This window comes from Poromitra crassiceps (genome assembly GCF_964638095.1).
Source record: "Poromitra crassiceps genome assembly, chromosome: 10".
In the NCBI taxonomy this organism is placed as follows: Eukaryota; Metazoa; Chordata; class Actinopteri; order Beryciformes; family Melamphaidae; genus Poromitra; species Poromitra crassiceps.
The window spans coordinates 42,661,720-42,674,149 of NC_139631.1; the positions used below are offsets into that span (position 1 = coordinate 42,661,720).

At 45.3% G+C, this 12,430-nt stretch overlaps 1 protein-coding gene across 1 annotated transcript in view; it reads right to left on the minus strand.

Annotated features, from left to right (window-relative positions):
- The window catches only part of ogdha (oxoglutarate dehydrogenase a), a 113,431-nt gene extending 102,422 nt beyond the window's left edge, over positions 1-11,009 (minus strand). Inside the window, exons 1-2 of the mRNA XM_083644135.1 lie at positions 10,814-11,009; positions 6,686-7,093 (exon numbers count right to left, since the gene is read on the minus strand). Coding sequence (XP_083500261.1) covers positions 6,686-6,931 — 246 coding nt within the window. The 5' untranslated portion in view covers positions 6,932-7,093; positions 10,814-11,009. The remainder of the gene's footprint in view (positions 1-6,685; positions 7,094-10,813) is intronic.
- Positions 11,010-12,430: the final 1,421 nt, after the last annotated feature.

A 12,430-nucleotide genomic window follows, 5' to 3' on the forward strand; every position in this document is an offset into this window, starting at 1 on the left:
CCGGTTTTAATGATAACCGTGATAAAATTCCTTACGATAACTGTACTGTTTCAAATTTTCATTATCATTAAAACCGTGGTACTGTGATTACAGTGCTTTGAAAAACATGGTAAATACTGTCCATCATCAACCAAAGTTGGCAACAGTCTCCCAGATGCAAACGTGCAGCCTTGGAGAAATGATTTCAGTGAGTGTATCAATCCTTTTTGGGTCTGAGGTTTCAATATAAAACGTCGTAAAATGATTTCAGTGAGTCTCTGTACTTTTTGAACATTTTCAGCAATTTTTTCCGAATACCGTGATAATACTGATAACCGTGATCATTTTGGTCACGATAATCGTGATGTGAAATTTTCATACCGTTACATCTCTAGTAGGGAGACAGGACTCTTATAGGGTAGACGATGACGTCATACCCTGAAAGAGGAGTAACGGGGCTAGGCTTGTTACTGCATGAAGAAAAGCTGATATTCTGTCTACTGTTCCCTGAGCCATCTCAGCGCTACGCTAATGCTAACGTTGCTAACATAGGTCTGGCTGCCTAATGACAATAAGAGTGCCAAAGTCTCCCTGTCCATGGGATTTCATCCGCCATTCATTTTTCCATAGACCTTGTGTAAAATGCGTATTAAAATTGTTTTACTTGGTCAATCCATGCGATTCAACTATACTTCGAATCAGGGGAGACCATGTAAAATTTGACTGGCAAAATGTTGTGTTTTTGCTAGAAATGCCCATCCCTAGAAAGGAGGGAGTGCTTGTAATTTACACCGACGCGGCACGCTGAAACTGGCACGAAGGAGCAGAGGTTTTTTTCTTTCATTTCTTCCTCCGCAAAATGAACGGTGTTACCGGTGGGCATGTTATGTAATGTAACAGTAACACCGGTAACACCTACTGTACTACCGTGGCAAGCCTAGTTCACTGTAGAGTGAAGAAGAGCCCTACATTCAAGTAGCCTGAGTCCTGCCAGCTACAGACCACGACCTCTGACCTCTATGGAGGGAGGAGCAACAGAAAGCAGTTTCCCCATAGAGAGAAATCAGACATCACAGGATGAGCCGACTGGAATGCCTTGACCAACATATTCCATCCAGGCTTCGGCCATTTTTACTCTTCTGAGTCTGACATTTCACCAGCAGCTTTTACCATGACACTGACATGACATTATGACCTACCCACTCTGTGTGTGTGTGTGTGTGTGTGTGTGCGTGTGCCTGTGTGTGTGTGTGTGTGTGTGTGTGCGTGTGTGTGTGTGTGCTCATCCGCGCGTGTGTCCTGCTCTGTAGCTTCCAGCTAGTTTGCTAAGGTTAATAGCAGCAGGTCACACGGAATGATCCTTATGTAACGACGACATGTAACAATACACCTCAAAGGCTTGGTAAACACACACAAACACATGTAACAATACACCTCAAAGGCTTGGTAAACACACACAAACACATGTAACAATACACCTCAAAGGCTTGGTAAACACACACAAACACATGTAACAATACACCTCAAAGGCTTGGTAAACACACACAAACACATGTAACAATACACTTCAAAGGCTTGGTAAACACACACAAACACATGTAACAATACACCTCAAAGGCTTGGTAAACACACACAAACACATGTAACAATACACCTCAAAGGCTTGGTAAACACACACAAACACATGTAACAATACACCTCAAAGGCTTGGTAAACACACACAAACACATGTAACAATACACCTCAAAGGCTTGGTAAACACACACAAACACATGTAACAATACACCTCAAAGGCTTGGTAAACACACACAAACACATGTAACAATACACCTCAAAGGCTTGGTAAACACTAGGGCTGGCACGGATCAGAAAACCCACGGATCGGATCGCGTGACGGATTTTGAGCCACGGATCACGGATTTTTCGGATCAGCAAAAAAATATATAGATCAGATTTTTTCTCTCAAAATTAGATTTTCGATTAGATTTTTTTAAGACTATTATAATTCTCTAACCATTTGTTGCCCTGCACAGCTCAAAAAATATTTTTTTCTCATAAGTGACACAATGTATGCTTTTACTCTGAAGGCAGGCAAAACTTCCTGTTTTAGGTGGCACTGCTATGCCTAACTTCGTGGCTGTTGCTTGCACCAGTCACATGACACGGGTACAGACCTACAGACCAGACCAGGTCAGTCTGGAAATATAACGTTGATGCTACGTTAAGCTACTCAGTGGCCCCACGTATTGTTTTGTTGTTATGTGTCCTAAGGCAACATTTCACCGTCCGGTGATAATGTGTTTGTGAAACGTGTGCGCGTGTGTGTGTGTGTGTGTGTGTGTGTGTGTGTTGTGGCTCTCGTTATATTGTGCAGCGCGCAACACGCTGATCGCATTCCTGTGCTTTTTCAGAGGTGTTGAAATAAGTTTGTTGTCACGCTGTCTTTAGGAGCCACTAGCCACAGCCTTCAGAGAGACTTTACAGCGGCGACAAGGGTTGAGGAAGCTCACTTGTGCTTGCCATGATTATTCCTGTCTGCGTCTGGCTGCGCTGGGCGTTCTCATACACTAACGTTAAACGTTAAATGAAACGAAAGGGGAGGGGGGGGGGGGGGTCCGCGGACCACGACGTTCCGAACCGTGTGCCGAACCGTGGGGGCTGATCCGTACGGGTCACGGATTATCCGTGATCCGTGCCAGCCCTAGTAAACACACACAAACACATGTAACAACACACCTGAAAGGCTTGGTAAACACACACAAACACATGTAACAATACACCTGAAAGGCTTGGTAAACACACACAAACACATGTAACAATACACCTCAAAGGCTTGGTAAACACACACAAACACATGTAACAACACACCTGAAAGGCTTGGTAAACACACACAAACACATGTAACAACACACCTGAAAGGCTTGGTAAACACACACAAACACGCTTATCAGGTGACACACTTATTATAAGGCTGCACGAGTCTGTGGAGAACTGTTTCACCAGAACATCTGCTGAATGTGTAAACATGTCATTTTGAGTGCCATCTCCACAGGGATGCCCCGATAAACCGATCGATCGTCTATGAGCCGTATAAGCATAGCTCTGTTCTCTTGTTACAGAAGCTGGTGTAAGCAGTTATTATCGGTCCGAGTTTCCATTTGAAACATTCCATCCATCAAATTGAGACCTGGTTAAAAAGTATCCACCTCACTATTTATTTACTTGATCACGATGTAAACAACAAGTGTAGAGCTGCAACGATTAATCGATTAATCGATTAGTCGATCGACAGAAAATTAATCGACAACTATTTTGATACTGTAATCGTTTTGAGTACAATTTTAAGAGAAAAGGTCTAAATTCTCTGATTCCAGCTTCGTAAATGTGAATATTTTCTGGTTTCTTTACTCCTGTATGACAGTAAACTGATATTATCTTTGAGTTGTGGACAAAACAAGACATTTGAGGGCGTCATCTTGGGCTTTGGGAAACACTGATCGTCATTTGCCACCATTTTCTGTCATTTTATAAACCAAACAACTCATCGATTAATCGAGAAAAGAATCGACAGATTAATCGATTATGAAAATAATCGTTAGTTGCAGCCCTAAACAAGTGCATGTGCATGCGTTGTAGCTAGCGCAGCATGGTATAGTGAGCTAACCTGGAGCCTGTGTGAATACACTGCATCTCACACACAGCTTCCTGCTGACTGAGCTGCTTTTAGCTACAAGCTATTATTAGCCGCTGCCTCGGCCTTCAGCGGTCAGCTGACCAGAGGAGCCCCACGGCGCAGTCAGCCCTGCAGGGGGCGATGCGTCTCTCTGCCTTCACCTCCCTTCAGGTCCCCACAGGGTTTGTTAAGAAGACAATATGTGTTGTCTGCTTTTCCACAATCGCTGAAGGGTTGAACTCAACACATCTATTATGATTGGATGGAAAGTTATTCTCAGCAGGTAGTGTCGAGAGATGAAAGCACTCTCCTCCCGCCACGGAGACCCGGGTTCAATTCCCCGGCAGCGGTACTTCCTGCTTTGGTCAGACGTTCGTATAGACACAATTGGCCGTGTCTGTGGGTGGGAAGCGGGTGGGGTATGAGTCCTGGTCGCTGCACTAACAACGCGTCTGGTCGGTGCGCAGCGCCTGTTTGGGGGGAGGGGAACTGGGGGGGGGGGGGGGATAGCGCGATCCTTCCACTCGCTATGTCCTGCCGGTGAAACTCCTCCTCGCTGTCAGGTGAAAAGCCGCTGCCGACAGCACAGTGCACATGTACCGGAGGAAGCATGTGCAATTCCAACAGCAGGTTGGAATTGGGAAAAACTCTGGGGTGGAAGACGCCTTTCCAGAACTGGGTGACTGACGGGAAAAGTAGCTGCATAAGGAAAGCATGTCGTATAGCAGTGTTTCTCAACTGGTGGGTCGCGACCCAAAGGTGGGTCGCGGGACCGTTTTGATTGGGTCGCGGTCATTGGCCAATTTTTTTTTTTTTCATATTTCATTTGAGTTAAATTCAGATTATGGAAACTGGATTAGCCTGACCAGTTTTACTGGTTTAACAAGCTGAAGCATATGATCTGCCTGTAATTCAAGAGAAGTCTGCCTTTTCATTTCATATTTAATTTTAGTTCAATTCAGATGATTGAAACTGAATTAGCATGGCCCCAGTTTAATTCAAAGTTATGACCAGTTTAACTAAAAAGCATATAGCCTGCCTGTGATTCAAGAAAAGTCTGCCTTTTTATTTCAAATTAGTTAAATTCAGACTACTGAAACTGGATTAGCATGACCAGGTTAACTTGTTTAATTATTATTATTATTATTAACTTGTTTAAAAACATATAGGCATGTAATTCAAGATAAGTCTGCCTTTTATTTCATATTTCATACAGTTCAAATAAGACTTTCTGAGCATGACCAGTTTGACTTGTTTAAATTTAAAAACATATAGGCCTGTAATTCAAGTCTGCCTTATTTCAATTGGTTTTTAGCCCTAGTTGCACTTCTGTTGCACTTTTTTGTTCATTTGAGGTTTATAACAGTGCATGAAGGCATTGTGTATTAAATTAATGCGCTATTTTTGGTGCAATAAATTTGAGTGGTTTAAAAAAAAATCTGAAATTTGGGTCGCGACTTCATGACAAGGAAAATAGTGGGTCCTGAGGCTACACCAGTTGAGAACCACTGTCGTATAGGATGCAGGATAGGACAGGAAAATATCTCCTCAAGTGGGGCATGTATATTTATTTATAAGAAAGATAAATGACAAACGATTACGGTAATCAATTGTCAAAATTGGAGTAGATTAGTTTTCTGTAGATTGACGAGTTGTTTCTGCCTCATTAAGACCACTCTTCTGTAATGATCTCAAGCACTTTTCAAGGACCAATTATTTCAAAATGACGGAACAATAATTGTCAGAGATGTTCCCAGACACCAGTGTTGTAAGTCCTCTAATGCAAATGTGTTTCCAGTCATGTTAAAACATCCAAATGAATCATTGAGACTTCACATAAACTCAGAGCAATCTAGACCTCCTCAGCGTGTCTGCTTGTAGTCTATGCAGAGAGTGATAGTGTAGATAGAAAGTGGCACAAGGCTCAATCTCAGAGACTCTTTTAAGGACCTATTTATAAATCCACACAGTTTACAGACATGTGGCAACCGTGTAAGACACACATTCCCCGACTTGTACTCTTAGTTTTTATACTTCTCTCGTTGTGTTTTATTGTCTGTGTGGTCTGTTAGTTCAAAGCGATCCGGCAGATGGGAGTCCCACCCTGAACCAGTCTGCCCAGTACAAGTTTTGAGTCTGCCCAGTACAGGGTCCAGTCTGCCCAGTACAGGGTTGAGTCTGCCCAGTACAAGTTTTGAGTCTGCCCAGTACAGGGTCCAGTCTGCCCAGTACAGGGTTGAGTCTGCCCAGTACAAGTTTTGAGTCTGCCCAGTACAGGGTCCAGTCTGCCCAGTACAGGGTTCAGTCTGCCCAGTACAGGGTTCAGTCTGCCCAGTACAGGGTTGAGTCTGCCCAGTACAGGGTTGAGTCTGCCCAGTACAGGGTTCAGACTGCCCAGTACAGGGTTCAGTCTGCCCAGTACAGGGTTCAGTCTGCCCAGTACAGGGTTCAGTCTGCCCAGTACAGGGTTGAGTCTGCCCAGTACAGGGTTCAGACTGCCCAGTACAGGGTTCAGTCTGCCCAGTACAGGGTTCAGTCTGCCCAGTACAGGGTTCAGTCTGCCCAGTACAGGGTTGAGTCTGCCCAGTACAGGGTTCGCGTTCGTAGTACAGCTTTTTAAGAATAAAATTCAAGCCATTTTCAAGCACTCTCAAGGCACCTAAACCAGGACCGAGATTTCCAGGAGCAGAGCTGAACGGGGGGGGGGGGAAACATTTCGGAGCCAATGTCAGTCCATCTAGCTCTGGTGGTCCACTCCGCCCATCCGCTCCACATCTTGTGTGAGACACCAGACAATAAATATGATGACGGGATCGTTTCATTTCAGGTATTAAAAGATGGTTTACATGAGTGACTGTGTAGATCAAAACACCAATTATGTTGATTTTTTGTTTTTTAAATCAAGCCATTTTCAAGGAGTATTCAAATTCAAGCATATTCCTAACCTTGAAAACAACCTTGTTCAAATCAAGCCTTTTCCAAACTCTCCAGACTTTGCATGAACCCACCCTGCCAGGAGCGTGCAGCTCTTACCTTGTGGACGCTCTTGGGGTCCTCCAGCCAGGCGAAGTACATCTCCTCCACATAGTTGGAGCTCGTTCCGTTCAGAAACGGCTCTGCAGCCACCGGCGCCGTGTAGCACCGGATGGGCTGAAACGTCCGTGCGCTGCCAGCGGGGGCGCCGGCGAGCGGGGCCGGCCGCTGCGGCCCGACAGTCTGAGCCGCCTGCGAGGCGCTGAGCGGACGCAAGCGCGCCGCACAAGTCCTTAAACGATGCATCAGCAGTCCTTAACGCTCGCACAGTCTGTAAGTCAGTTTGACCGTCCGCTCAAGCCACGACGTCCTCTCCCTCTCCGCTGGGTCCAACACTCCGCTGGGTTCAACTGCCAGGACACCAAAGAGTCCTACTGGCCCGCTCCACTGCCACAGGTCCCTCTGTCACTGAGGGAGAGAGACACCACGTCAGAGAGAGAGAGGGACACACACACACCGTGTCAGAGAGAGAGAGACTATGTCATCACAGAGAAAGAGAGAGAGAGGAGAAAACATCAGAGATGGACAAAAGGACTGGAGTGCTCACTGAGCGACACGATCACAGTCAGTCCAGTCACTTCTTCCAGAGCAGAGTGACCAGGAACCTCATCTGATGATTGGACGCTCAACAAGTTGAACTTTTCACCGTCAACAGCCAATCAGATTTGTGCTTCCTTGTTTCTCTGCTGATAGTGTGTTTCATCAACAGCTCAAAAAATGGAGAAGCTGAGTCAGAAACGAAGCTTAGAGAACATCTCATTCTTTTAAATTCTTCCTACATAATTAGCAGCTGCCAGCAGCAGCTAGCCTTATTTACTCAACACAACATCAGTCTGTTGGTGGAGGTGTGAACAGCAGCTAGCCTTATTTACTCAACACAACATCAGCCTGTTGGTGGAGGTGTGAACAGCAGCTAGCCTTATTTACTCAACACAACATCAGTCTGTTGGTGGAGGTGTGAACAGCAGCTAGCCTTATTTACTCAACACAACATCAGCCTGTTGGTGGAGGTGTGAACAGCAGCTAGCCTTATTTACTCAACACAACATCAGCCTGTTGGTGGAGGTGTGAACAGCAGCTAGCCTTATTTACTCAACACAACATCTGCATGTTGGTGGAGGTGTGAACAGCAGCTAGCCTTATTTACTCAACACAACATCAGCCTGTTGGTGGAGGTGTGAACAGCAGCTAGCCTTATTTACTCAACACAACATCAGCCTGTTGGTGGAGGTGTGAACAGCAGCTAGCCTTATTTACTCAACACAACATCAGCCTGTTGGTGGAGGTGTGAACAGCAGCTAGCCTTATTTACTCAACACAACATCAGTCTGTTGGTGGAGGTGTGAACAGCAGCTAGCCTTATTTACTCAACACAACATCAGCCTGTTGGTGGAGGTGTGAACAGCAGCTAGCCTTATTTACTCAACACAACATCAGTCTGTTGGTGGAGGTGTGAACAGCAGCTAGCCTTATTTACTCAACACAACATCAGTCTGTTGGTGGAGGTGTGAACAGCAGCTAGCCTTATTTACTCAACACAACATCAGCCTGTTGGTGGAGGTGTGAACAGCAGCTAACCTTATTTACTCAACACAACATCAGTCTGTTGGTGGAGGTGTGAACAGCAGCTAGCCTTATTTACTCAACACAACATCAGTCTGTTGGTGGAGGTGTGAACAGCAGCTAGCCTTATTTACTCAACACAACATCAGTCTGTTGGTGGAGGTGTGAACAGCAGCTAGCCTTATTTACTCAACACAACATCAGTCTGTTGGTGGAGGTGTGAACAGCAGCTAGCCTTATTTACTCAACACAACATCAGCCTGTTGGTGGAGGTGTGAACAGCAGCTAGCCTTATTTACTCAACACAACATCAGCCTGTTGGTGGAGGTGTGAACAGCAGCTAGCCTTATTTACTCAACACAACATCAGTCTGTTGGTGGAGGTGTGAACAGCAGCTAGCCTTATTTACTCAACACAACATCAGTCTGTTGGTGGAGGTGTGAACAGCAGCTAGCCTTATTTACTCAACACAACATCAGCCTGTTGGTGGAGGTGTGAACAGCAGCTAGCCTTATTTACTCAACACAACATCAGTCTGTTGGTGGAGGTGTGAACAGCAGCTAGCCTTATTTACTCAACACAACATCTGCATGTTGGTGGAGGTGTGAACAGGCAGATCACTGCACAGATGTAAACGGCGCCTCTGGCCCCGCCCACAACCTGTAAGAATAGAGCGACAAAATCCGACCGTGTCGCTCGCAGCGTGACACCATGTCACAGAAAAAGTTATGACAGAGTCAGTGGACAGAGAGAGACAAGAGAGAGAGAGAGACAAGAGAGAGAGAGAGACAAGAGAGAGAGAGAGAGAGACAGGCAGAGAGAGAGAGACAAGAGAGAGAGAGGCAGAGAGAGAGAGAGAGACAGGCAGAGAGAGAGAGAGAGACAGGCAGAGAGAGAGAGAGACAAGAGAGAGAGAGGCAGAGAGAGAGAGAGACAGGCAGAGAGAGAGAGAGAGGCAGAGAGAGAGACAGGCAGAGAGAGAGAGACATTCAAGTAAATACTGGTATGCTGGTATGAAGAGCAAAATAAATAAATAACAGAATAAAAGTAAGATAAAATAAAGATAAGAGTTCAGATAAAAGATGTAAAAAGATGATCATTAGTTGCTAAAGAGATCATAAAACACTCCTTTCAAAAGCCCATGAAAAGATAAAGCCAATAAAAAGACATTAATTACAGCTCGGCTCGAAATGACAGGTGTGTAAACTGTCAGTACTGACCGCTACATGCAGGACGCAGTCTGGCAGCTGTACTACAGCGGGCCCCACACACACACACACACACACACACACACACACACACACACACACACACACACACACACACACACAGTGGTAGTCAGTGTTACATGGTGGTCACTGGTCAGGAACACACAATGACTTTACTTGACCACTGACACAGTTGTTACTTTCTCTTTTATAGAAATCAAACTCGGCGTCCACTCTCGGGCGCTACAATTGTAAAGTGAAAGTGTATCTGCCCCCCCGTCCACAACACAGAGGGGCGGAGTCACATTTCAAACAGCTGGAGGAGACGGGAGCTGCAGAAAGCCCAGGGCGAGCTGACCGCTATCTTTGATTGTCAAATGTCCGGTGTAATCCGTAACACCGGTGTTCTCGAGTTTGTTGTGTGCACTCCATCACCAGTGTGCACTCCTGTGTGTGTGTACATGTGTGCGAACGCGCAGTCTAGACTCAGTAAGCAGATCTTCCTGCACAAGCATAGTACTACTTCATTACTACTACTACTCATTATTACTAACTACTGTAACCCAACCAAAACTAATGGAAGTACAATATGTTTGACAAGTAAAGTTTAGGGCTCCACACGCGTTCTAAACGGATCAACTCCGTTCACATATGGGAAACCTTTGCTCCAGTCCCATATGTTGCAGTCGTGTCTCCGTGTGTTTTGACCTTGTTGGGGAGCCTCCATTCTCCTGCCCTCGGCGCGCCAGGCCCCGCCCCCCGCAGCCTGCCCTGCCTCTGCCATTGGCTCCTGAAAAGGAACCCCGCCCGGACAGAGGAATCCAAAAGCTCTCCCATTGGCGAGCAGGCTGTCAATCACTTTGTCCTTTCTCGAGACACTGGCTTCCCCAAATGTATTCCCTGACTTATCAAAACAATGTCGAAACGATAGTGAAGAAAAGCTGCAGCTGAGCAGATTGACAGGCTGCTAGCAGCTACAGCTTTAGCTAGCGAGCTAACCTGGAACGTTATGTAATTAGCCGGCTAGATTCGCTGAAATGCTTCTACTTCCAACTCTCTGATTGCAATTAGCATGCTGGGCTAGCAGCTAGATGGGTGCTAACTGGGTGTTGGGAAGCCGACTTGTCCGTCCTAGCAGCATGTTCTCCTGTTGAATAAAACAGCTTTGGTTCACTAGTAAGCACCAACGGTTTCATATAGGTACTAAACGCATACACACACACAAACACACTGGCTAACTAGCTTGTTAGCTACCGTAAAAGGTTAGCAGCAAGCAAGCTAACGTTAGCCAGGTTTCGTCTTTCTCGAATTCCTGAAGACCGATCAGTTTAGTGTGTGGAACAGGAGAGAGACTCACCGCGCGCCGTGTCGTCCCGTCCCGTCCCGTGCCGTGCCGTGCCGTGCTGTGCAGAGGTCACGTTGTGTGTGTGTGTGTGTGTGTGTGTGTGTGTGTGTTTGGCTCCTGGTGTGTGTCCTCTCCTCGCGCGGTAGCCCCGGTGTTCCGGTGTCTTCTCTCGCCCTTCGCTTCGCTTCTCCCGGTAAAAAAATACTATGACAGCTCGCTCTGGGCGCGCCGCGGACTGGAGCGTGCGTGCAAGCGAGAGAGAGGCCTCTGTGTAAACCACGTGATGCACCGCTGACGTCACGACGCAAAAACGGAGCGCAGCGCCAGGGGCGTGTTCAGCCCCCAGCCCGACAACACAACACGTTGTGACATCAGTGGTTAATTGTGATCTCCCAATTTAGTCCATGAGCCAGACCAGATAGGCTCAACTGAGTGGGCAAAACTTTACCATGTGCTAAATTGTTTATAGGGTCAATATAAGTAAATTGATGACCTTTCCAAGTATTTTAACACAGTAATACCACTGGCATACTGTGTCACATAATATGAACGAGGAGCTCTCGGTGAAGGAAAGACAAATGGTTCATTTGCATCATACTACCCACATTGAAATAATACAAAGCTGGTTGAAAATCTGCAAAATCTCCCTTTAAGGTTTTTATTGATTGTAACATTAAATCAGTGGCAATCAACACCTTTCACATCAGCTGTCATTAAAATGATATGAATTAACCTCATATGAAGGAAGGAAAACAAAGGAGGCACAGAAGGAAAGAAAACGTTATAGCAACTGGATGCAACATAAATAATATTCAACACTTATGTCATAACATAAAATAAACACAAGAGGTAAATAAAAATGTTGGTATAGCACTTTACATTATGGTACACAAACTACAGGCTTACTACATAACAAGTAACTATTTCTAATGAACTCAGTTAAATGCTGTTTTTATTAAAGTTACTAGCATGTGAAAAATACCACATTAATTTTGTCAATTGTGTAGTCATTACTGAATAAATACTATGTAATAGGCTACTCTACCTGATATTACACTGATTTTACAATTAGTACTATATTCTTTCGTAGAACAAGCTAATTACCTTTACATGTGATCAAAGTAGGCTACTAGATACCACCTTGGAACTGCAGTGCCAAATTAAGTCAGGCTCGTAGCCTACCGTAATGTATAGCGCTACCAAAATGATTAGTTTGAGAACGTATATGAAAAGGTATATGAGGAAATCTGGCTCCAAACTATTTCTCTAAATCAAAATTCTGTGCCGTTTCCGTAAAGGGACAACTGACAGAAGATGTATGGCAGAATGACAGTAACTTTGTTACACTAGGCATGAGTGTTGTATACCTAATAAACTGGCCACTGAAAACAGAATCAGCACAGTAGCTGCATGACAGTACAGCGATGTAGCTTGGTAGTTCTTCTGATACAAATAGATTTTGTATCAGTGACATTCGGGGAGATGCAAGATTTGCCTGTTTCCCTACTCATGAAGGCCTGCTTAAGTTTTAGCATGATGACTGGCGCCAGCGGCACCAGTTCTGCACCGGCAGGAAATTCATCCAGGCAGCAGGGGGCAGGCCTGGACTGGTCTTCTTTGGTTTCTTCT